Raw genomic sequence first — 27,138 nt, forward strand, 5'->3', positions numbered from 1 at the left:
TGGATTTTTGTTATGATGGAGCTACGCTGACTGGGCCATACTTCTAGGGCAGACATAATACTATCATTTTATATTGTGACACCCCAGTACCTACACGGCATGGAGTACATAGCCTACTAAAATTTCTCTCCAAAAATTACAAAAGTTTGCCAGGCATAGTGGCATACACCTACAGTCCCAGCTGCTCAGGAGGCTGAGGCGGGAGGATCAACTGAGCCGGGAGGTCAAGGCTGCAGTGAACTGTCAATGTACCACTGCATTCCAGCCTGGTGGCAGAACAAGACCCTGTCTCAAAAACAGAAAACTCTCCAAAATAAACGCTACATCGGGGAGGCGTCCTTTGAGAGCACACCATTAACGTGGATTCCTCACCACCGCCCACCCACTCCTTGCTTTATTCATGGAAATTCAACTAAACCATCCAAAATTTATGCTACAGAAGAACAGCTAAGGTCCACTGATCAGATACGTTTAACGAAGGAACGTCTTAGATAAGAGTCAGCAGTGTGGATCATCCAGCTTATCTGCCGGGGCAGTGGTTCCTGCTCTGGACAAATCCTCAGGGAGAATCCAGGAAGGGGCCTTCGGGGATTACTTAATCCAAACCCCTTACTTCACACAGAAAGAGGAAACATGTTGCACGGGTTAAGCGACCTACTCAGGAAGGATCAGGAAAGCTTCCAGAGCTGGAAAGGGTCAGGGCAGGGACTAATACTCAGATCTTCACCTCTAGGTTCTTTAGATAGTTCCCTGAGGCTGGGAGAGGTATGCGTGTGTAGGTGTGGGGGTGGGATGAGGAGAGGCTGGTGAACGCATACAAACATACAGTTAGAGAGAGGAATAGGTTCTGTGTTCAATAACACAGCAGGGTGACTATAGTTAATATATTGTGTATTTCAAATAGCTACAAGAGAAGATAGGAAATGTTCCAAACAAAGAAATCATACAGATGACGGATACCCTAAATACCCTGACTTGGGCATTACACAGTCTATGATTGTCTCAGCACATCACATGTACCCCGTAAATACATACAAATACTAAGTATCAATTTTAAAATTTCATACATTTTATACAGTGTTATCCTTGTACATAGGATTTTTTTTTTAACCTTGAAAATAGTGAATCCTACCTCATTTTTGTTAGAGGGAAAGGCGTAACTTACCGTCAGTTTTAGAATTAGAGCATTTACAAGACTTGTACCCTCTGCATTTTCTCCGCCTCGTCTGCCAGCCCGTCCCTTTCTCCTGGACTACAGTCAGACGCGCTCTCTTTTTCCGCAGCCTCAGCATGCTTACGTGGCAGAAGCAGTTGGATGGTTCTGTGTTCCTTAGTCTGACTCTGCCTTAGCTTTTCAAAAGCAGCTGCAGTAGAAGAATCCCCTTTGTGTACCAGAGGCTCTTTCAAACCTGTTTCCTGAGCCATCAGTAAGGTTTACACCCTGCATATCCCTGCATATATATAAGTCTAGATTTCATCTGAAATCACTGACTCTTCTAAGAATCTTCTAGAATAAATAGCTTTGCAGTTTCTTTGACTATAAGCTCATCTACTATTATCAAATAGCTAGAGGGTCTCCCAATGAGATTATTAGCAGAAGGTCTCACTGAGAGATCCACATATGCACTTTCAGAGCCGGCCAGAGATTTAAGTGGAGAAAAGCTTGCTTCAGCAGTCCCAGAGCATAACATGGAATGAAAATGGTGGTACTAAAGGCAGAAGCAGCCAGGAAAAAAATTTTTTTTCAAAAAGACAAAAAAAGGTTGGAGGAAGGCAGGGGAGAAAGGACAAATGTGCCAACAGAAATTTCAGCTTCCAAGAGGTTTGTACTTTTCAAAAGTGACATTTATCCATATGATGAAATATTATTCATCCATAAAAAGAAATGAAATACTGAGATAGGCTAAACCACGGATGAACCTTGGAAACTTTATACTAAGTAAAAGATACCAGTCTTAAAGGACCACATGTTGTACAATCAACCTTTTGTATTAATTCCTCAGAATAAGTAAATCCATAGAGATAGAAAGTACACTGGGGATAGCCTGGTGCTGGGGAATTTGGGGGAAATGGGGAGTGACTGCTAACAGGTCCAGGGTTCCTTTTGGGGGTGATAAAAATGTTCTAGAATGAAGTACTGGTGACCAATGGACAACTTTATGAATATACTAAAAGCCACTGAATTTTACATTTTAAAAGAGTGAACTTTTCCTGGCTAACATGGTGAAACCCCGTTTCTACTAAAAATACAAAAATTAGCTGGGCATGGTGACGTGTGCTTGTAATCCCAGTTACTCAGGAGGGTGAGGCAGAAGAATTGCCTGAACTAGGGAGTCGGAGGTTGCAGTGAGCCAAGATTGTGCAACTGCACTCCAGCTTGGGTGACAGAGTGAGACTCCATCTCAAAAAAAAAAAAAAAAAAAAAGAGTGAACTTTGTAGTTTGTAAATTATATCTCAATACAGTGATTTTTTTAAAAAAAAATAAAGTGTTGACATAAAACCCTAATCCTAATTGGCAGTTTCAGTTTCCTTCCTTTTCTGTAGGTATTAGCTTAGACCACCAGAAACATCCTGGACTTCATCTGTATGTCAGCTTTTGGGATGGTAAAACAATACACCAGTAAGCAAAGAAGCTCTTTTACACACCTTAGAAAGCACGTTGCCAGACATGAAAAGGATTCCAAACCTGTGTTATTTTTCTGGCTGCTGAGTACTTCAATGACTCTAAAAGGCAATTAAGAAGAAAAATTCCATCCTGATAAAGGAGCACACACAACTTACTAAATTTGCTTTCTCTCTTGCTATTCTTTTTTGTTCTTCTGATTTCAGTTTTTCATTTAAAGCATCATTTTCACTCTTCAGATCACTGATTTGCTTCTAAAACACAAAACAATGAGATGTGGAACATAAGTTAACAAGAGGACCCCAGAAACTCAGCGTACGTACACAGAAACATTAAAATCAAACAAAATCAAAAATGATAATTTTTTTGTGGGGGATGCTGGGATATTGGCATTCACCCACCTCTAGCGATTCCTGCTTCTCAGAAAGTAAATCTTCAAGTGATTTCTTTTCTATTTCATGGCCTTTCTTAATTTCTGGGAAGATAAGAGGATATTTTTGAGACAATAACATTCTATAAGATCAATGTACTCCACAACGGTGAAAGCATATAGATGCAGGGGTTGACGAGGAAGCCATATGATGTTACTTTACATCTATGGTATGCTTTTATGTAAATTGGCCATCTGTTCTCAAAATAGCCTTGAGAGGTCGGTAGGGAAGACATTCCCATTTTATGACTGAGAGCACTGAGGCCCACCAAGGCCCACAGAGGCCATGCGACCTTAGGAAAACACTGCGTGCCATTTCAGGGCAGGCTCTCATAAATGCCACTCCAGACTCCTGGTCTGGAAACCCCGTGCTCTCTTGAATTTCCGCTTCATGACCTAAACGTAAGTCTATAATTACACTCATTTCTAGCAGGAAGGAAGAAAAACAATGTTTCCTAAAAGTGTGCCCGGAGCCAGTCACTTTTACACATTATCATCTCTGCCTGACTTTGGGCAACTCTGATTTCTCTGGTGAGAAAGTCCTTGCTGATGGTCACACAGTCGGTTCCCAGCACACGTCCACGCTGCTCTGTAAGGTGCAACTGGTTTAGCAGAAAGACTGTGAGCGACACTGCCGATTCTGTTCTGAAGACAGTGGCTTACACCCTTGCACTGATGAAAGACGAAAACCAGAAAAGACTCTTTTTCTATTCAGTAAGTGACACCGACATTTCACAGCTCCATTGCTGTGTGGGAGCACTTGGGGTGGATCCTTTACCGTAGATTACAAGATAGAAACTTTTACTTTCAACTTCCCAGGAACCTAAGCCGGCAACCACCATCCCCAAAATAGCCTTTACAATCTTCCGAAGCCCATTCTATTTAACACAAGGCTGGCATTTGTCACTATTATTTGCATCCTTAGTGGCAAAAGGCATCTGTTAACAATGAACAATGCAAAAAGGAACCAAGAACACCCCACCCTGAACACCACAGGGCATTTGCTGAAGCAGAAAGTTAAGACTCATTTCCATCTTAAAACATATCAGGTGGTTCCTTCAGATTTTATTCTGTTTAAAGAGGAAAAAAAGCATCCTTGCCTGAAAGGGAGGCTTCATAGGCCTTCTTGAGCAATTCAACTTTCTCCGAGTGGCTAGCTTCAATTTCCAACTTAGAAGTTTCATGGGCAGCATTTAAGTTGTCAAACTATAAGAAACAAACAAAACCGTGGTTTAACAGTAAAACCAAATGTCCTAAGTGGAATAAGCAAAGCAACCACATCAAGAGACTTCACAGCTTCCCAGGTAAGCTTGGGCTCTAGTTTAAAGGCTCCCCAACACATACAAAGGCCGGGGCAGTGGTTCACACCTGTAACCTCAGCACTCGGGAGGCAGAGGTGGAGGATCACTTGAGCCCAGCAGTTCAAGTCCAGCCTGGGCAATGTCACAAGACTCTGTCTCTAGACACACACAAAGAACGCATAAAGAGCAACCCAACTGGGGTTCACCACTCAACTCTCCTCTGTCTCCTTCCCTACCCTCAGGAACACAGACACAGAGGCTCTCCAGAGTGACGGATGGAAATGGCTGCATCAGCCACAAGGGATGACCAGGAATGAGGATATGTTTTACAGTGACAGGGCCACATGCTCTGCACCTGTCATTTGACCACTCAGGCCCTAGCACGTACCTGGCCTGGAGTAGGCACTCTGCAGATAATTACTAAATGAAAAACTGAGTTAAAAAGGGAGCTATGAAATTAGAAAGGTTTGATATTCTAGTCGGTGAAAAAAAATGGGGTATTTAAACAAATGCCACTAAAAAAAAAAAAAAAAACATGTAAAAACAATAGTTTGGCAGGATGTAAAACAAACACCACCAGGATGTTTATAAGGGATTATTTCTGGGTAGAAAGAAAGGGTTGTTTTTCAATTTTATCTTTTCCTCCTCCTTTTCTTCCCTTCTTTCACTTAACATACATACATTGCTTTGGTCATAGGAAAACTCTTCAATTAAAAAGACATTGTTTCCAAGGCGGGTGGATCACCTGAGGTTGGGAGTACGAGACCAGCCTGGCCAACATGGTGAAACCCTATCTCTAGTAAAAATACAAAATTAGCTGGGCATGGTGGTGGGTGCCTACAGTCCCAGCTACTCAGGAGGCTGAGGCAGGAGAATCACTTGAACCCAGGAGGCGCGGAGGGTGCAGCGAGCCAAGATCAAGCCACTGTATTCCAGGCTCTAGCCTAGGCAACCGAGTGAGACTCTGTCTTAAATAAACAACAGCAACATACTTTTCATACCTATTAGACTAAAAAACAAAGAGAAGCTCATCAAGGATGTGAATAGCAATCAGGATTCAAGTAAGCAGCAGAGGCCTCAGACAAGCTCTGGCTGCAAAAGCACAGACCTGCTCTTGCAGTTGCATTTTGTACTTCTCTGCTTCTTCAACGTAAGTGTCCCGAAGCTTTTCATACTCCCTGGTGTAAAATTCCTTAAGCCGATTCTCTCGTTCTGTTTTTTCAGCCTGGTGCTGCTGGACAAATGCTTCATACGCTGTTTGTAACTCATTCCTGGCTTTTTCTAATTTCTCACAGGTGGTTGAAGCAGTGACTGAAAACAGATGAGAAAGAAGAGGGAAGAGGTCATTTTATTTGTGAAATGTCCTATATTCATTGCAGTCACACACAGCTGTGATGACACCTGAAGCATAAACCCACGATGTCTCGGGTCTCTGGTAACCCTATGTTCAAACGTAACAGTATGGAACTGAATTGTAAAAAGGAACACGAGGGCAGGGCATGGTGGCTTACACCTGTAATCCCAGCACTTTGGGAGGCCGAGGTGGGGGAATCACCTGAGGTCAGGAGTTCAAGACCAGCCTGGTCAACATGGTGAAACCCTGTCCCTCTTAAAACTACAAAAATTAGCCAGCACGGTAGCAGGTGCCTGTAATCCCAGCTATTTGGGAGAGTGATGCAGAACTGCTTGAACCCGGGAGGCGGAGGTTGTAGTGAGCCAAGATCACGCCACTGCACTACAGCCTGGGTGACAGACTGAGACTCTATCTGGAAACCGCCCCCCACACCCAACCAACACACACACACACTCAAAAAAGTGACGCCCAAGCAGTAAGAGAAGTACTTCAGAAGAGCCAGGTTTCCAAGGGAAGATCCCCTCTCATGCGGTGAGCAGTCAATGCACTGGTCAAGAAAAGAGCCTCGGCCAGGCCGAGACATTTCTTAGGCCAAGCGCCTCTTCCTCTCCCAGCCAGCCAGTGTGGCAGAAGCTCATACAAGAGCAAGAAAGACCAGGGAGAACAAACGAGTGGACCTTAAGCTTGTGCTTAATTTCAGCTGATTATAATTTGTGATTTCAAAACTAATTAAAATGAAATATTAGTCTCTATTAAACACAAATCACCAGAGCACAAATATCTTAGGAAATAAAAACACATCTTAAAAGCACCCACACAGGCCAGGCATGGTGGTTTATGCCTATAATTCAAGTATTTTAAGAAGCTGATGCAGGAGAATCATTTGCGCCCAGGAGTTCATGACCAGCCCGGACAACACAGGAAAACCCCATCTCTTAAAATTAAAAAAAAAAAAAAATTATCCAGGCATGATGGTGTGAGCCTGTAGTCCCTGCTACTGAGGAGGCTGAGGTGGGAGGATCACTTGAGCTCAGGAGGTTGAGGCTGCAGTGAGCCATGATTGCACAACTGTCGGGCAACAGAGTGAGACCCTATCTCAAAAAAAAATTATAAAATGAAAGGTTAAAAAAAACTTTATATATATATATATATATATAGAGAGAGAGAGAGAGAGAGAGGGAGAGAGGGAGGGAGGGAGAGAGAGATAGAGGGAGAGAGAGACACACAGACAGGGAGAGAGAGAGACGGACTCTTGCTCTAACACCCAGGCTGGAGTGCAATGGCACGATCTTGGCTCACTGCAACCTCCGACTCCTGGGTTCAAGTGATTCTCCTGCCTCAGCCTCCTGAGTACCTGGGATTATAGGCTCATGCTGCCACGCCCGGCTAATTTTTGTATTTTCAGTAGACACGTGGTTTCACCATGCTGGTCAGGCTCGTCTCGAACTCCTGATCTCGTGATCCGCCTGCCTTGGCCTCCCGGTTAATATATTTTAAAACGGCAAAATAATCTGATAAACATAATAGAAAATTAGAGCATCTTATCTCTTCCCTACAACTATCAAAAACAGAATGACTAACAATATAATACATGGCAGAACACACCAAAAGATATATGTACACACACTACAATAAATCCTAGCAAATCGTGAATTCCTTAGGAAGTCTGACTTTGGACGTCCCCAGTCTTCCGTCATCGAGATGTAAATACAGGCAGACAGGGTACTACTGTAATTGTCAGGGGTATACATGCTGTCCACACCCCCAGAGTGCCCGTGGATTAATACAACACCGTTGCTGGCAAATCTGTTAAATTAACCCTTACCTCTCTTTTGGAAAGGATTAACATATCAGGAGTTGTTGAAGAAGATTATTTTAGGGCAGAGAAAAGGATGATTTAGATCAATAATAATTTGACCTAAGGAATGTGAAAATGGCAGGTTCTTACGAAAATTTCCTACAATGGTGTCGACTTGTTATCTCAGGAACCTGCCATGTGGTGGTAGAAATACCCAAGTCACTTGGCCCATATCAGTATTCTTTCAGAGGAAAAGGAGGCCACATGGAAATAATGGCAGGAATAGTGTCTGCTAAAGAGAACCCTTAAAAATTAAATAAATCCACAAATGTTTATTGAAGGGCAAAGAACGAACATTAAAAAAAAAAAATCCCCAAAACAAAAACTATTTCTCGGTGCCTGGCACAGAATGGGGCTCCTTATCTTGTTGAACCCTCACAGAGGACCTTCCTCAAGATATAAATAAGGAAACCGCCACAGAGGCTAAATCATCTGCCCAGGCACAGAGCTGGCAAGTGTGAGAGGACGGGTTTTGGTGAGCAGTCTGAATTCTGATTCTGTCTGCACCCAAAGCCTGTGTCCCTTCTTTCCTACCAAGCTGTCTCTTGTGCCAGGGCTGGAATGGCGCATGACAGGGCCTCTACTGGAAGAGACACAGACAGAGAAGTGGCGGGACCAGGCCAGACCTGAGGGCCCAGGAGTGGCACTCAGGATAGTTTACATCCAGTCAGGGTGACCAAAGGTTTGGTCAGATTTTTAAAACAATTAAAATAAAAACAAAAAATAAAAACTGTGATGAGGGCTGGGCACAGTGGCTCATGCCTGTAATCCCAGCACTTTGGGAGGTCAAGGCAGGCAGATCATGAGGTCAAAAAATTAAGAAGGAGGCCAACATAGTAAAACCCCATCTCTACTAAAAATACAAAAATTAGCTGGGCATGGTGATGCGTGCTTGTAATCCCAGCTACTCGGGAGGGTGAGGCAGGAGAATCGCTTGAACCTGGGAGGCAGAGGTTCCAGTGAGCCAAGATCACGCCACGGCACTCCAGCCTGGCGACAGGGAGAAACTTCATCTCAAAAGCAAAAACAAACTGTGATGAAGTTGACGTCAAATTAACAATTTTAATTATTTTTAAGTGTATAATTCAGTGGCATTAAATACCCTCACGTCGTTGTGTAAGCTTTGCCATGATCCATTCTCCAGAACGTTACCCCCCAACCTGAAACTCCATACCAATTAAACAGCAACAATCCATCCCCTCCCCTTCCCCAAGGCCCTGGCAGCGACCATTTTACTTTCTTTCTCTATGAATCTGACCACTCAGTACCTCATATACCTGGACTCATATAGTATTTGTCCTGTTGTGACTGTTTATTTCATTTAGCATATGTCCTCAAGGCTCATCCAAGCTGTGGCATGTGTCACAATTTCCTTCCTTTTGAAGGCTCAACGGTATTCCATTGTTGGCCAGGTGCAGTGGCTCATTCCTGTAATCCCAGCACTTTGGGAGGCCAAAGCAAGCAGATCGCTTGAGTTCAGGAGTTCGAGACCAGCCTGGCCAACGTGGCGAAACCCCATCTCTACTAAAAATACAAAAATTATCCCAGCATGATGGTGCACATCTATAGTCCCAGCTACTGGGGAGGCTGAAGCAGGAGAATTGCTTGAACCCAAGAGGTGGAGGTTGCAGTGAGCCAAGATGACGCCACTGCACTCCGGCCTGGGCGACAGAGCAAGACTCTGTGTCAAATAATAATAATAATGATAATATTCCATTGTACGTACAGATGACATCTGTGCATCCACTGACCATCCACGGACACTTGGGTTGCCTCCACCTTTGGCTATTGTGAGTAATGCTGCTATGAACACCAGGGGACAAATACATGCCTGAGTCCCTGCTTTCAATTCTTTGGTGTACATACCCAGAAGGAATTGATGACTCATATGGCAATTCTATTATTAACTATTTGAAGGACTATGGTAGTCTTTTCCATAGTGGTTGAACCATTCTACATTCCCATCAGCAGTACCACACACAAGGGTTCCAATCTCTCCACATCTTCACCAGAACCTATTTTAGTTTTTCTTTTTTTTTTTTTGAGACGGAGTCTCGCTCTGTCGCCCAGGCTGGAGTGTAATGGCCGGATCTCAGCTCACTGCAAGCTCCGCCTCCCGGGTTTCCGTCATTCTCCTGCCTCAGCCTCCCGAGTAGCTGGGACTACAGGCGCCCGCCACCTCACCCGGCTAGTTTTTTGTATTTTTTAGTAGAGATGGGGTTTCACCGTGTTAGCCAGGATGGTCTCGATCTCCTGACCTCATGATCCACCCATCTCGGCCTCCCAAAGTGCTGGGATTACAGGCTTCAGCCACCGCGCCCGGCCTATTTTAGTTTTTCAAATATATATAACAGCCATCCTAATGAGTACATCACTGTGGTTATGATTTGGTCAGTAGATTTTCAAATTGAGCCATGTGATAGAAGTAAAATTCTGGCATCAAGGGTAAAAATCCTATCCCAGCATGAGCAATGGTGGGAGACGGAAGGGTGAGCCTTGGTGACTAAGAAACTCACAAAGCAGAAAAGATAGAACCCATAAAGACAGACGGAGGCCAGATTACAGGGGCCATCGCATGGAACTCAAGCCTTTAGGACTGAACATTAAAAGTTTTTTTTTTTCCTTTAAAAGAATTTAGTAAAAGATAGTGACAGTCTTGATTGTTGGAAGTTTTTTTTTTTTTTTCCTTTAAAAGAATTTAGTAAAAGAGAGTGATGGTCCTGACTGTTGGAAGTTTTTTTCTTTTTTTCATTTAAAAGAATTCAGTAAAAGATAGTGATGGTCTTGACTGCTGGAGAACATTCTCTTCACATTCACTTTTCCTTCTATTACACTAGTAACCACAGAAGAAAAAATGACTCAAGACGTCCAATGTTAGTCAAACGAGTAAACACAGCATTACCTTCTGCCAAGTAACTTTCCGACTCTGAAGGCTCCTCGTGTGAATCTCATACTAGAACTTTCTATGAAAACCTACAACTTCGCAAGCCACTGGTGAAATCATCAAATAACTTTCCAGTCAGAGAAATTCTAGTTTCATGCAGCCTTTTCACTTGCTTTTCTTAAAATTTCAGATATTCCCCAAGTTAGAAAATGAAAAGTAAGAACATGATCTGAACCCATCTGGAAGCTCATATCCGGGACAGAAACATCTAAGTGAATTCAGGGACTCAGCAACACACAAGAGACTGCCTTCAAGCCCTGGGCTAGAAGAGCCTTGAAGCAGACGTTAACAACGGGCTACCCTGGCTGATTTTAACGCATCTGTTTATAATAAAAATACTGTTGGCCTGAATATATAATTATGGCACATCAGCCTTTAAAACCAAATAGGATACACAAAAGTCCTTTCCCATTAGCCATGGGACAGGGCTGTTTCTCTGTTTACCAAAAAAAAGGCAGCTCTGAAGTTTTGTTGGCCACCATAAGTGAGGTGAAGGGAGGACACATGGGAAGAAACGGGAAGGAGAAAGGGAGAAAATGGGTCACATGGGGGAACGGGAGGTTCACTGCTGTTATTGTGACAGTCCAAAGCAGCAGGCCCAGCCCCAGACGGTGACGTCAGCCTGCAGCTGTGCACAGACCTTTGCTCTGTTTACTGGCCTGCTGTGCTGCTGGGGAACAGGTGGGCTGCAGTCATCGCTCACACTAATGGCTTTAGTTTGAAAAACCTGGCCTGGGCTCTGAAGGAAACATTTATTTGGCATAAAGAACTCAAGAAGAACTTTTTAAAGGATGCACGTGTAAACACTGTGTTAAAGGTTCTCAGAGCGCTCCTCGACAGCTGTGACATAATGTGTGTGTGTGTGGCGGTGGGGGGCGTGCATAACCCTGATTTGAGGCCGTGGACTTTCCTGTGCACTGACTACAGCTTAGGGGAGATTTATGGTACCACCTGTGTGTGCTCTCGCCCCTATCCTCAATCTAGTCTCTTCTTGCTTATTCTCCAGAATTCCACTCACTTTCAATTAATCAGACGTCTGCCCAACAAAGCCAAAACCAAACATTAAATGGTTCTGAATTTGCATCAAGCAAGCATGGAACTTTCCCCCAGTGATACATGCGACTGTTTAAAAGTAGGTATTACACAAACACAAAGGTAAAGTAGTCCTTTTGTCCCTTTTTTTTTTTGAGACAGAGTCTTGCACTGTTGCCTGGGCTAGAGTGCAGTGGCGCGATCTCGGCTCACTGCAACCTCCTCCTCCTGGGTTCACGCGATTCTCCTGCCTCAGCCTCCCGAGTAGCTGGGACTACAGGTGCCCGCCACCACACTTGGCTAATTTTTTGATATTTTAGTAGAGACAGGGTTTCACTATGTTGGGCAGACTGGTCTCGAACTCTTGACCTTGTGATCCGCCCACCTCAGCCTCTCAAGTGCTGGAATTACAGGTGTGAGATACTGCGCCCAGCCTCTGTTGTTTTAATCATTCCATTAGTTGATTTTGTTTTTAAAGCATGTATATGATTAAGAACACCAACAAACCACTGCTTGCAGGAGAACTGTTGGGCAACTTTTGTATACACGTTTGTAAACCATGAAAGCTATCTCCAGCAATCTAGCTTAAAAGAGGAAATACAGTTCTCAGGATTTCAGGAAAAAGAAAAGAAAAAGAGAAAGGAAGAAAGGAGAAGGGGGGAAGGGGGGAAGGGGGGAAGGGAGGAAAGGAGAAGAAGAAAAGGAAGGCAGACTCATGTACAAAATCATCTCTAAAGTATAAGGCCATATTGAGATTAGAAGTCAGTATTTTCACTCTGTAATGAGCCACCCGAGAAGAATTCTAGGCCAGTGGCCCTCCCTGACAGTTTAAATCATGGATAGCTGAGCAAGAAAAAAAAAATCATAACAAGTGAAATGCTAAGTTTTGCTTTTCAAATAATTATCAGGATGATATGTGGAAAATGTCCAGTGCCACAGTCAAACATAATCTCTGGAAAACAGAGCTGGAGTCCTCCCAGGTCCTTCAGCACTCAGCTCTGCAGAGCAGGAGTGGAGCCATTACTTAATTAGTCCTCATGGCTTTTTCTCAGAGGGGAAGGTCAGACTTCTATTATTTCCATCTCATAGAGACTCATTTCCCTTTGTTAATTGATAAATGTACTGTTCACAGAGAAAAGCATTACATAGCCATGGCCTGACATTGTTAATATTCTTTTGAAATGATACAGCGCTTTCCTAGTTTTTATATCTGAGTAGCACGCTTCACTATGAGATGACCAAAAATATTTTAATGCTCAAGAACATAAATAAATGTCCTAGTAGAATAGAGCCAAAATTACTTGGGTTCAAATCTCAGTCACACCACTTAGCTGCTACATCACTCGAGCAAATTACTTAAACTTTCTAAACCTACATTTTTTTTTTTTCTTTTGAGATGGAGTCTTCCTCTATCACCCAGGCTGGAGAGTAGTGGCGCAATCTCAGCTCACTGCAACCTCCGCCTCCCGGGTTTAAGCGATTCTCTTGCCTCAGCCCCTTGAATAGCTGGGATTACAGGCATGCACCACCATACCCGGCTAATTTTTATATTTTTAGTAGAGACAGGGTTTCACTATGTTGGCCAGGCTGCTCTAGAACTGCTGACCTCAAATGATCCACTTGCTTCGGCCTCCCAAAGTGCTGGGATTACAGGCATGAGCCACCGTTCCTTGCCTAAGCCTACATTTCTTCATTTTTAAAATGGAGATAGTATTAGTCCCTTCTCTATAGGATGAAATAGCACAGGTGAAGCACTCACCCCAGTGCTTGACCACAGTAACTGCAGATAAATTGTATAACTGTTATAGCTTGCAAGAGTCCACTGATTCCAATGTGTTTGAAGATTCCTGGTAGACAGGCTTGGGGTTCCGTAACAGAAATTTAACAGTTAACAAGCAGCACTGCTGGCCTAGTATTCGAATTTGATGCATATGCACGCACACACATAGGTATTACGGTGGAGTATACACTCACTTCAAGTCTTCACCTTCCACTATTATTGTTCTCAACATTATATGCAATAGAATTTTCCTAATTTGGAGGAGGTTTTATGTAAATCAGACCTAAAATATAAAAAGAAAAGTGCCAGGCAAATTTTCATAGTGCCACATAAGAGATTGTGATAGAAAGAAGAGATGAACAGGAAAAAGAGATGATTCCATTCCCAAATTGCATACATGCACCTTTCCCGGACACTCCGGCCAGCCTGCTGTGGGCGGCAACTCTCCCCCACCCCACCTCGAAATCCCCACCTCTGCACCAGCTAGGATGGAGAAGAGCAGCCTGCCTCCAGCTCCGCCTGCAGTGGGCCCCGCACTCTCTCTTGGCCGCCTGGGAAACTGGCCTCCTCCTCTCAGTTCTGGGCTCCTTGACTTCTTTCTTCAACAGCACATACCCAATACACTTCTCAGGCTAAACTCTCACTTCCCTTGTGCCCCACCCCCAGAACCAGGAGCCGACGCTACCTTCCGCTGTAGAGTGTGATAATGACATAACATTCTACGAGGGGAAATCCGATCACCACACACGTCCATGGCAAGTGACTATGCTGGTGACTCCCTTAAGCCAGGGTCTAATCTGGTTTGAAACTGGAGGTAGTAATATCACCGAACAGGTAACCAAGAAGTTGTTTTTAAACATCAAGTTGATGCTTTGGGGACAGGCAGTGGCCGAAAGAAGAACAAAAAGGTGGGACCTAGACTAGCCCACAAATAGGCATGTCCAGTTTCCTGGGTCTCCGTGTCCTGATATGGAAGGTAGGAACTAATACCACCTGTTCGGCCAACCGTATAGATTGGTGAGAGTAAAGTGAAACAGAGTTACTATTACGCCTGGTAGAAAAAGTCTCCCCAGCCTGTGGAATACTCCGCTACTCCCAGAGTGCCAGGGTTTCCCTCTCTAAAGATACTTTGTCAAATGACCATGAAATTTTGCAGACAAGTGGTAGACAAGGTTCTTTTTCTGAATTTCAAAATTATCTCCAAATGGCTTTCTGATTGCTCTTGGGCATTAAATCAACGAATCAATAAGAGCTCATTTCAAAGTCTTCCATAAATCATAAATTATTAGGAACTTACTTTTTACAGAAGGCCTGCACTATCAAATCATTCCTCCCATAAATGCCACTTCACCTTTAAAACTCAGTTCATACTTTACAAGGTGCTCTCATGTTTGTTTCATGTAATGTAACAATGCTCTGAATGAATAAAATAGGTATTATCATACATCCCATTTTACTAAAGAAGAATGGAAATGGCAGAGCTGGATCTACAACTCCAGCCTCTTTTTTGTTGCTGTTGTTGTGTTTTGAGTAGATACGGGGTTTCACCATGTTGGCAAGGCTGCTCTCTAACTCCTGGCCTCAAGCGATCTGCCCACCTCAGCCTCCCAAAGTGCTGGGATTACAGGCTTGAGCCACCGTGCCCAGCCCTAGAACTCCAGCCTCTTTGAGAGCCTAGGCACAGAACACCAAACGGGATCTGACTGGCTCCTTTTCCCAGCCTGAGATCGAGTAGAGAGAAGTTAATTCACACGTACCATGGACGCCTCGGGGTAGCAGGGCTTAATTCTCCTGTGGAAGCACTGCTGAAAAGACTCCAAGATAAGGCAGGTAAAAAAATGACCTTTCTCTCGCTCTATTGGTTAGTGCTGACCAAGTGTGACTCTCAGGTGGGAAGAGAATTCCACTCAGCCAGCCTGTCTTCCATCTCCATCTTGGTGTCTAGGTACCAGCTGGGCCTCCCCTAAGCTTCTCGCCTCTCCCTGCCAATGTTCCGCCTCCCAGCCTTGAAGAGAAGCCTGCAAAGGCCTTGCTGTTTTTCAGCTCATTCACTGGCCAACATGCTGCAGAACAGATGCTCTCTCTTTTTTTTTTTTAAATCACAACAGCAAATACTCCATGTACAAACGAAAACATTTAGGAATAAAAGTGGGCTGGAGGCGAGAGCACAGCTGAATAACGGACAATCTGTTCTAAGATTCAGGCCTGAGAGAAGTGAGGCAGACTTTAAAGGAATCCTATTTCCATCAAGAGTTTCAATGTAAAAAAAAAAAAAAAAAAAAGGGCGATTTCGAGTCAGGTACTGTTCTGCCTCTCCTCCTCCCTGACGGATCACTTTTTAGGGTGCAAGGGCCAAAAAGGCTGCTGTAAGCCCTTGGCATGTGTAACATTTGAAAGCTTATTTGTAAGAATGTACTCCATTCAGTTGGAGTTACTTCATATTATCCTTACTATGCATATTTGATATATATATATATCTCACATATATATATAAATATATGTATCAAATAAATATACATATATATACATTTTTTTTTACATAAAAGAAACAATATTCTAGACAGAGCAGTGTCAAAGGGTAGTCCTGGGGCACCTACATGAGAACCACCTGGATGATCATTAAAAGTGCAGACTCCTCCTCAATTTCCATTAAGGGACAGGTTCTGTTTTATTTTTCTTCGTAGGTAGCCAAGGCTGTACTCAGATATTGCTAATAGGGAAGAAACACTGGTCTCCTGTTAACCTGAGGACACTAGGGCCAGAGGTCAGGAAGAGGGACCACTGTCCCCATCAACACATCTTTCTAGACGTGCTGCCTCTCCTTCCATAATTGTAAAGCACCTATTACTATTCCTTAAAGCCCACAGCGGGGTTAGTAGGATGATGGATATAGGAGATGTTGGCATTAAAAAAAAAAAAAAAAAGTGCAGATTCCTGGACTTCATCCCCAGCCAACGGAGTCAGAAGCAACAGGCATGAGAACTGAGGATCTGCATTTCAACCAGGTCCATTTTCATACACAATAAAGTTTGGGAACCACTATTCTACACGATAAGGTATTAAATCAGGAAAATCACAAGTTGAGAGACTGGAGTTAGGACAAGGAACAGGACAAGGAGGAACACTCAGTGGGTTTCAAACACAGGTACCATCAGTAAAACTGCGTATCCGCAGGTGAAAAAACATGGCCTTCTACTTACAAAGACAGCCGACCAAAGTCCAAATTGAGGGCAGATGTGGACAGGAAGAGAATGAGCTAGGTTTGAGGTGGCTATCAACTCAGTCTTCAAACAAGTCAGGGACGTAAACAGCCCTGTTTTGGTGTACAGTTGGTTTTCAGTATATTAATAGATTTTTCATTAAAGCCTACTTCAAGAAAAATCACTTCTGGAATTTTACAACTCAGAAGTGACTTACCTGTAAAGAGTTTGAAATGTATTTTAAATACATAGCCTTGTTAAACCAAAATTGTAGATAAAAACGGAACAGTGAATGAATCAACACATTCCATATGGTGTGGGGCAGTCCGAAGTTCACGGACACTGGGGAAGTGCTGATTAGACAATGTGTATACTGCTTTTGGCAATACACTGTTTTTTGCAAGCTACTTTCCTCAGTAAGATATATTTTAACAATATTTCTTAAACTCTTGATTAGAAGAAAATTATTCCAAAAGTAGCTATCCATGCAAACTAGTGTTTATTTCATATAATTTTCCAATCTTTCAAATCATTTCATCAGATTTTCCCTGTGGTGACTACCAGAAGATTGGTGGTCTAGCCATCTTGGGTTCTTAGGCAAGCTCTATGATTTCTAGCTTCCCTTGGGAAGTTACTTAACCTCTGAGCCTCAATTTTTTTTTTTTTTTTTTTAAATACAGTGCAGATGAACAGACAGAGCTGAACATTGTTTGTTAGGGATGAGTAGGCGCCAAATACACAATGCTGTTATACTTAGCTCATAATTTTCATGCATAAAAAATCAACTGGTCTTTTTATACTATTATGGGAAGGCCAGGCATTTTTAGAGAATTAAGGATTAAAATCTTGTTGCACAAAATAGAAATCATCAGGACTAATGTATAAAAAGATGAGAGTTACCTGTTAATTGCGATGGCTCAAAGTAATTTTGAAATACGAAATAACTCTTTCTTCATTAATTTAGATTAAGCTTGTCCAACTCCCAGCCTGCACGTGGCCCAAGACAGCTTTGAATGTGGCCCAACACAAATTTGTAAACGTTCTTAAAACATGATGAGATTTGTGATTCTTTTTTTCTTTTAGTCATCAGCTATTGCTAGTGTTAGTGTATTTTATGTGTGGCACTAGACAATTCTTCTTCTTCCAATGTGCCCCAGGGAAGCAAAAAGATTGGACACCCCTGATTTAGATGCAAAGTCTGATTCCAAGGAGTAACATTAATAAAAAGCAAAAAGAACCCAAAAGATCATAATCATGGTCCTCTATTGCACCAGTTTTTATTCAACATGACTCTAGAAAGAAGCTTATGCTAGAGGCAAAATGTCTGCTGCAGATGTAGTCCATTTTAAATTTAACTATAATCTATTTCAAAGACTGACACTTTCAAAATGCTCTGATTAACTGGGATGGTCGGACATAATCTACAATGCATCCAAGAGAATTATAGCTCTCCTTTATGACCATGCATTCCTAAAGGACAATAATTTTTTCTTTGCAAGATGTGGATTGTATTTTTTAATTATTCTGACTCTGCTTTATTTAAACTTTTACTTTACGTTCAGGGGTACATATGCAGGTTTGTTATACAGGTGAACTTGAGTCACAGGAGCTTGTTGCACAGATTATTTTGTCACCCAGGTACTAAGCCCAGTACCCGATAGTTATTTTTTCTGCTCCTCTCCCTCCTCCCGCCCTCCACCCTCAAGGAGGCCCCAGTGTCTGTTGTTCCCCTCTTTTGTGTCCGTATGTGTTTGTCATAGAAATGTTAAACAGTTTATAGAAAAACATTTGTGCATTAAGAAAACACTGAGTATTAGCATATTTTACGAAGAAAACTACCTTTCCCTAGCTACCATCATTGGTAATAAAATCATTCATTCGTTGAAGTCTAAGCACCTGGTAAGCGCCAAGCACAAGGTGGGAGAGCTATAAAAATAAGGAGCTACTGGCCCTGCCCTTGAAGAGTTCCTAATTCCAGATGGCAAGAAGAGGTCTATAAACAAATCACTGGAAGAAACAAAACCTTAAATGTGTACAAGGTGCCTTGAAAGGCATATTAGAAGGCACAATTAACTTGCTTGAAAGATGTGGGTGAAATTCAACTGAAGATATTTTAGCTACAACTTAAAAACTGAGTAAATGAGAAGGAGCTTGAGGGGTCCATGATGGGAGGGGAGTGGAAAAAGGAGCGTGCACTCCAGGCAGAGAGGATACCGTGCAAAAGATGTGGGCAAGAGGTGCTAATGAACCCACGGCTGGGGCCTGGGAGGGGAAAGGAGGCGTGAATAAAGGGGAAAGAGTGCCTAGACGTGAATTTGGACTGGAAGATTTCAGTCAGTCAAATCACAATGCTGTGCTTAGTATGTCTGGATTTTTTCCCCCAAGGCCAAACTGGAGTCTTTTGTGTTTGTTAAAAATGTCCAGTAGAGGCCGGGCGCAGTGGCTCAAGCCTGTAATCCCAACACTTTGGGAGGCCAAGGCAGGTGGACCACCTGAGGTCAGGAGAGTTCGAGATCAGTCTGGCCAACATGGTGAAACCTCGTCTCTACTAAAAACACAAAAAGTCGCCAGGAGTGATGGTGCACACCTGTCATCCCAGCTACTCGGGAGGCTGAGCAGGACAATCACTTGAATACAGGAGGTGGATGTTGCAGTGACCCAGGATGAAGCCACTGCATTCCATCCTGGGTGACGGGGTAAAAACTCCTTCCAAAAAAAAAACCCAAAACACAAAATGTCCAGTAGAGCCACATGTCAGCTTTACTCTAAGTATAATTAATTCTGGCCGCAAGTGGAGAGCAGATCACAGGCCAGGAGGCAAGGTGGCCTGTGGGGTAGCTGTTGTAGTAACTTCCAGGTGAGAAATTGTGGGACTTAAAGCGGCAGCAGCCAGAACGCTGAGCAGGGATGGATCCAAGTGGCATTTAGGACACAGACTGACATGCACATGGAGGATGGCGGAACAGGAGTGTGATTTCAGTTGTTAGCTTGGGTGGTAAGTGAATCATATCACCATCATCAAAGCTGAGGAACCGGGGTGAATGAGGAGACGCTGCATGGCGCTCAGGAAGGAAGGGGCTGGGTCATCAGGAAGGTCTGATGATACTGGACTGGCTCACCTGGGGGCAGCACCTCACTGAGAAGCATCTGCAGCTTGGGAAGGAGAGGACCAGAAAAATAAATCTGAGTCATTCTTGTATAGGTGGTAGTGGAAACCATGGGAATGGATGAGAAAACAGCTGGCAATGAAACCCTTGCTATCTACTATGACACTATTTAATGGGTAAGTGAACTTACGGGACAGCCACTTGATAGACGTTCCCCCAGCCCATTAAAGGTGATCACAATGAAGACCGTGAGGCAATGTGGAAAAGTGCTTGACCTGTCCAGTTAAAAAGATCACAGCAGACATTTGACCAGGTGCAATGGCTCACATCTGTAATCCCAGCACTTTGGGAGGCTGAGGCGGGTGGATCACTTGAATCGAGCATTCGAGACCAGCCTGGCCAATATGGTGAAACCCTGTCTCTACTAAAAATACAAAAATTAGCCCAGCATGGTGATGTGCACCTGTAATCCCAGCTATTCGGGAGGCTGAGGTAGGAGAATTGCTTGAATCCAGGAGATGGAGGATGCAGTGAGCCGAGACAGTGCCACTGCACTCCAGCCTGGGCAACAGAGCAAGACCCTGTCTTTAAAAAAAAAAAAAAAGATCAGAGTAGGCATTTAACATACACAAATCTCAAAAGTATTATGAAAGAAGCCAGAGACAAAAAACAGCATACTATATCTTTCCATTTAAATGAGAATCTAGTTCAGACAAAACCTCTGATGACAAAGGTTAAATCAGTGTTTGCTTCTCGGGGGAGGGGTGTTCCACTGTGAAATGGCATGAAGGAATTTTCTGGATTGACAAAAACAGTCTATGCTTGATAAGGATGTAGGTTTTAGGAGTACATGTCTGTCAAAACTGATGGAATAATTAGCATTCCACTGTATGAAAACTATACCTTAATTTAAAAAATCATAGTATGAAGTTGTATATATTCATATAAACTAAGAAAAGGGAATATGCATATAAAGTTACGTCAGGGCAGTGGAGCTACGGGCTGTTTTCTTTCCACTTAAAAATTTTAATTTTCATACACTGTTCTAAAAAAAAAAAAAAGAACTTTAAAACTTCAAATGCCTAAAAATATTTATCAATTACCCAGGAAAATACAAAGCATATTATATTATGTTTCCATAGGAAACAGAAGAGAATCTCTACAATTATGGACTTTATACCTGAAGGTAACAAGAAAACACAAGAGACAGTAAATATATCAACGTAGAGTATCAGAGAATCACTGGACCAAGGGGGCACTTGTAAGAGTTTCTGCAGAAGCTAAGTACCAGGGCTTCCATGAGGGGAGGGAGGCTCAGACAGTGGCAACACGCAGGCCGCTTTGGATGCTGGCACGGTGAGAGTGAGAGGACAACGGGAAAGTCAGCGGATGCGAGGACACCGGGAGGCTGCTAGATTGGGAAAGTGGAAAGCACAGACTCTACCTGGGTTTCAGTGCCCCTGAGTTTATCAGCTGTCCTCTTTCTTTGCGGTTCTTAATAGTTTGGGTACCTCGTCTCAACTTTCATAGAGAAGGTGAAGAAAAATTACCCAATGGGAGAGTGACACTAACTCCCATCGCCCCACCCCCATTATTTTGGAGGGGAAAAGTGGGTGCTTTGATGACGGCGATAGTGGCAGCTCTCTTTCCTTGAGTTGCTGTGATGGGCCAGGCACTACGTCACTGCTTTACATGTGTTACTATTTTATTCAGCCCCACAATAACCCAGCAAAATACATAGTGATTTCATATCACCAGTGAAAAAACCACACTCAAAGAAGTTAGGTAACATCCAACTAGGAGCGGATGGACAAAAACTTAGGCTTTGACTCCACACACCAAACTCTACTGGATCAGGAGAATACGCTGATGAGGTCTCATTTCCACCTGAGTCTGAAGAGCCTGTCGTTCGGGATTTCTGGTAATACTGAGTCTAATGACTATTCCTTTCTGTGGCATAGATGATGCCCTCACAAAACGGCCCCTGTGGTTCATGACTATACAGCTGTCAAGCTGCATACATCCTAATACCTATTATTTACTAGCAGTTAACACTTGGTTCTAGATGCTTCACAATGCATTACTTCATGTAATCCTCACAACCACCCTTGGCGCAGATGACTGGCACCGCCATTTTCACCGAGGATGATATTGGGACTGAAGAGATACAAAGCGACTTGTCCTAAGTCACTCAGTGACCACAGATGTGGCCCCGGACAGTGTGACAACATGAGCCTAACCACTTGACTGCCTCCAAATTCAAAACTGGGTTCCCAACTTTACTATGGAAACCTGTCTCAACTCATATTGAAACTAACAATCCCACTGGTAGCCTTGAGAGTCTTCTTCCTGGACCGCTTCATCACAAGTGTTTACAGCTTTCGCTTCTCTCCACTTACAGAACCAAAACCCTTCTCCAAGCAGAGAAGGGCTACCATCAGATGTATGCCTGCTGCAACAGCAGCCGTGACACATTCCCTGAGAGGCCAGCACTGGGTGACTGAGGATCTGGACAGGCCACCCACTGTACCAACACTCTGGAGGCAGCAGAAGCAGCGCACCAGGGCACCCTCCTTATCACGGACACAAAGGTGACAGTGGGCACACATCGTTACGGCTATTTCCTGTCAGGTTACCTGACTCACTGGAGGTGCTGAATCCCTGGGCCCCAATTGCAGTTGATTAATTGTTCTGTCCACTAAAATGTAAAAACAGCATCCTTCATTCAAGCAGCGTGAATGGGCACAGTGTTCCATTCTCACTGCTGCCTTGTGTTGGGAGAGAGGCTGAAACGTGAACCTCTAGGTAGGCTCACCTCCACTTCCACTGGGTTATAATGAACTCTGAAACACACACACACAAAGGCCTCTTTCCTGATCTTCTAACTCTGTTAATTACATTATTTAAGGCATGGACAAGAGCGAATTGGGTTGGTCATTTAGGTAATCATAAGGGTGACTGTCCAGTAACATGGCACAAAGCCTGCAAACTCTGAGAGCTGGGCTGTCTCTCAGCTGGGGTTTCCTTGAACTCTTTCACCAGAACTCTCAAGTCTTTGGGATTCTGAAGTTTCCATCTGTCTTAAAATTACTTTTCCATAAAGAGGCCTTCATTTGCACAGCCTAAAACAAAGTCAGGACTGATGTCTTGGCTAGGTATTAAGAGTCTGGATGGTTGGTCAGGGATTTGGCCTCACCTCCCACTAGAAGGGGAAAAGGGAACAAGAATGTAGAAAAGTCTTTTACAGAGTCTTGCTCTGTTGGCCAGGCTGGAGTGCAGTGGCACAGTGACAGCTCACTACAGCCTCGAAGTCCTGGGCTCAAGCAGTCTTCCCACCTCAGACTCCCGAGTAGCTGGGACAACAGGCACACACCACCATGCTTGGCTGATTTTTAAATTATTTTTTGTAGAGTCAGGGTCTTGCTATATTGCTCAAGCTGGTCTCAAACTACTGGCCTCAAGTGATCCCCCCACCTCAGCCTCCCAAAGCGCTGGGATTACAGGTGTCAGCTACCACACCCAGCCCAGAGGAAGTCCTGACCCCACACTCACTGCCCTCTGATTTTCGCTCTGGTGAAGGTGGGAGAATTAAGTGTTCAAATCCAGCAAATCAGGTTGGCAGTGTGGTCTTGTCCAAAAGAAAAATGGGCAGTTTCTCCTAGAGTTGGGTGAACACAATTTGCTTCTCTGGTTGTTACCTTGCATCATTCATACAACATACCTGGGCATATTTTGATGGAGACTGTAACACACACCGCAAGGGGCAAGGAAATCAGTCCTAGAATGATCAGCTCGAGATCTGGCTGAAGCTGAAGGAGGAAGCTGATTCTCTAGTCTGAGGAGCCCAGGGCAGAAAGAGGAACCCCAAAGCAGTCAGTTCACTTCAAGATAGGAGTTGACATAGAAAAGGCAGTGTTGGCTGGGCACGGTGGCTCACATCTGTAATCCCAGTACTTTGGGAGGCCAAGGTCAAGAGATCAAGACCATCCTGGCCAACATGGCGAAATCCCATCTCTACTAAAAATACAAAAATGAGCTGGGCATGGTGGTGTGCGCCTGTAGTCCCAGCTACTCGGGAGGCTGAGGCAAAAGAATCGCTTGAACCCGGGAGGCAGAGGTTGCAGTGAGCCGAGATAGCACCACTGCACTCCAGTCTGGCGACGTAGCGAGACTCCGTCTCAAAAAAAAAAAAAAAAGAAAAAGAAAAAGAAGAAAAGAGAAAAGCAAAGCAAAGCAAAGGCATTGTCGTGTCTGTTCCATGAACCCTAAGGACTTCCAGGAAAGACTGGAACTAAAGTAAGAGTGCAACCTGGAAACTGCAGGGCTGGGTGGCAGGTGTTGAGACGTGGGGCTTCCTGTGGAGCGGAGAGGTGGTTCACCATCAGCCCCCTCCAAATAGTAAGATTAACACAGAATGTACCTTTTTCAGCCAGGTTGCCCTAATGGACAGTATCCTTTCAACTTCATCCTCACTACTCACAAACCACCCCTTGAAAGCACAATGGATTTACTGTTTATCAAGAGGGGAAACTTTCACTACTGTCATATGAAAAGTGGTTCGAAAAAAAAAAAAATGACAACATTATTTAACAGGAATTCACACAATTACAAAGTAATTCTGTCCCTTTCTTCAGCAAGAGAAATGTTTTGCTCATCAGAAGTTCTGCTAGGCTTAGTCAGATCAGTGCCAGGAATTCTGTGAACTGAAGGTCAAGCTGCCAAGATTCAAAAGAAATGTCGATAGTAAGTGTTTGCCCAGATACCAGACAGGGAGTGCCAACAGCTCCCAGCATGCAACTCCAGCCACAATGCAGACAGGACAACCACATTTTCCAGTGTTCCCCTTGTCCCATAAAATTTAACAACAACAACAACAACAACGAAAAGCTCTTACCTAGCTCTCCCCGGAGGTTAACAAGTTCTTGAGATAGGGTTTTGTGTTGTTTCAGCGCTTCCTCCCGCTGCGGAAAACACACATCAAGTTACTCATGTTTTCAAGAGGGTCCCTTTCAGTAAGGTACACATTTGTTATCACTAGGAAAATGAGACCCACTACTGGGAAGCCAAGATATGAATCATTTAGACTAACAATTTGTGTTGTTAAAAGAAACACAGTCGTCCCTTAGTTGTTAAGGAAATTCGTAACTCAAAAATCTGTATTTTTGCAGGTCCCAGTGCAACTTTGGTTTGAGGCAGTGAATGGCCCATTTAGAAATATTTACTTTGAGCCAGTGCTTCACTGCTGATCCATAGAACCTTTCGGCTAATGCATACTGTACTTAAGACGTAATGCGTTCTCCTCCTCCAAGGGCAATAAACATCTAATCAGTTTAAGATAAATATTTAATGTTCTGAACACAGGCACATATATGCACTTTGTCCTATATTTGCAAATAAAAAAGTTTCGTTACAATGCCAATCCTTCTAAAAGAAAGATAAAAAGTTTGTTAGAAAGCTGCAGCAGAAAGATAATCGTTTAAAGACAAAATTAAAGGAATGTTTTTCAGCTACATACCATTTTCTAAGGATTACGATATTTTGGATCAGTGATAATTCTAAATCGATGTTAGAGAAACAAACCAAAGAAAACCAGATGGCTGTTTTTAGTATTAGAGAAGCAATTATCAACCTTGAGCTAAAGAATCATTTTCAAGTTACCAGCAACTCACGGCAATCACACATACACACATACTTACACAAATACAGTAATTACATACAGTTCCTTAAAAGGTAGATTCCCTAGCACCAGGGAGTAACTAAAAAAAAAAATGAAGAATTTCAAAGCTCACTGAAAAAAGCCCTCACGAGGATCACCCAAGACGGAGCTCCCACCGCATCCTGATCACAGCGTTGCAGAGATCATGAGACCCGGCCTTTGCAGGCAAGAGTTGCTTGTCATTCCAAGCATTTTCCCCGAATTCCAGACAGCCTCTGCAGTAGTCCTGACATTCTTCCAGAAAAGCACTATAAACAAATACTAATTACCCTTGGTGCTGCACATGGAGAATAGAGGCACATTTTGCTGCTCGGGCAGCCCATTTTCCAGCTTCTGTCTCCAAGTCCCCCCACCCCTCGCACCGTCCAAGAAGCATACAGGTGGCCGCGCCACCCACCAGTCGGGTCTGTCTACATTCAAAGCTCTAGCAGGAGGCGTGCCATTGGCCCTCGGGCGTCTTACTTCATGTCCTGCAGGTTACCGTGCGCCTCGGATTCCTCACTCACAGAAGCTGATACTGCAGCTTCTGCCTTTGGCACAGGCAGCCTGCGATTACTTAAAGCCACAGCCTTTCATTTATGAAAAACGAGAGGCAGGCATTAGACTGATCGATTGCCATTTAGTTAAATATCAGCTGCAACGGGGGAAAGAAACACTGACCCCCTCTGCATGGATAATGGAGTTATTTTTAGACTTGTGAGCCTTTTTCCTCCCCTCTCTAATTGGGATCATTAGATGATGACACTTACTAATAGAAAAGGGAAACTTGTTCTTCAGAACGCGTATACTAAATGAGGTTATGAACTAGGTGAAGAGCAAGGAAAGGGGCGTGCTGTCGTTTAGAATTTTAAATGGCATTATGAAATGAGCGGTGTTTCAGAATAAGTCCGAAGTGATGACTGCAGAGTTGGAGATCCCATATATTTTTAACTTTTACTTCGTTCTCACCTCTCAGTAACAGCTCAGGACATCAAGTCTAAACGCCAGCACTGAAACGTGGTCAGCAGGGACTGGGATTTAAGAGACACTTTTCACTGAGTACCTTCTGGCCTCAATGGTATTCTAAATGTTTGGGTTTTTAAAAATACGGTATATTAAGTTGTTCTGAAATCACCAGTGAGTCTGAGTTTTTTAAATTAACAAGTAATTGGTTTTCTGATGCAGAAATTTAAGTGAGGAAAATCAGCCTGCATAATAATGGAAGAAAAACATAAAAATATGTATCATATATACTTCTCCTCATGTCAGAAATTTAAGACTTAATTTTGTTTAGTAATTTACCTCAAGTAAATACCAGGAAGCTTTGCCACTCAAGTAACAGGAAAAACAAGACAGCTTTACTAACTCCCCACAAGCAATCCTGAAACTCATTTGGTGAACTTGCTTAAAATTCACTTTTTAGTACCAGCCAAGTTGCTAATAGAAGGAAGAGATGGCAAGAAAATTAAATCATTTTTCAAATTTATGGAAACTATGGGAAGATGAAAAAAATTAAAAATTACAGTTAGTATAATTTCAAAGAACAATTTTGTGAAAACATTATGTTCTGTTGCAAAAATACACCAGATGATTTTTTACTTATTAAAGGGGGTTTTGGGAAAGCGAGTTTCACCAAGCACGTCGACATTTCCCCAAACTTCAACTCCACTGCACTCCACGGTCCTGTCCTTAATGCCTCAGAAACTACTGACATTTTCCAACCTCTGTCAGGCACAGTAACAGCAACAGGAAAACCTTGAGGTCATCTTTCACTCTTTGTCTAAATGGGTTGTGCAAAAGTCAGTCAGTTCTT

The 27,138-nt window shown here is 43.3% G+C and overlaps 1 protein-coding gene across 5 annotated transcripts in view; it reads right to left on the reverse strand.

Moving 5' to 3' along the window:
* MTUS1 (microtubule associated tumor suppressor 1) overlaps positions 1–27,138 on the reverse strand; it is a 170,597-nt gene that overhangs the window by 10,065 nt on the left and 133,394 nt on the right. For all 5 annotated transcript variants that reach the window (XM_011979596.1, XM_011979594.1, XM_011979595.1 and 2 more), the window contains 5 exons: positions 24,525–24,591; positions 5,464–5,666; positions 4,155–4,260; positions 3,026–3,099; positions 2,783–2,878 (listed from right to left, as the gene is read on the reverse strand). In XM_011979596.1, the coding sequence (XP_011834986.1) occupies positions 2,783–2,878; positions 3,026–3,099; positions 4,155–4,260; positions 5,464–5,666; positions 24,525–24,591 (546 nt within the window). The remainder of the gene's footprint in view (positions 1–2,782; positions 2,879–3,025; positions 3,100–4,154; positions 4,261–5,463; positions 5,667–24,524; positions 24,592–27,138) is intronic.

This window comes from Mandrillus leucophaeus, unplaced genomic scaffold, assembly GCF_000951045.1.
Source record: "Mandrillus leucophaeus isolate KB7577 unplaced genomic scaffold, Mleu.le_1.0 Scaffold204, whole genome shotgun sequence".
Lineage (NCBI taxonomy): Eukaryota > Metazoa > Chordata > Mammalia > Primates > Cercopithecidae > Mandrillus > Mandrillus leucophaeus.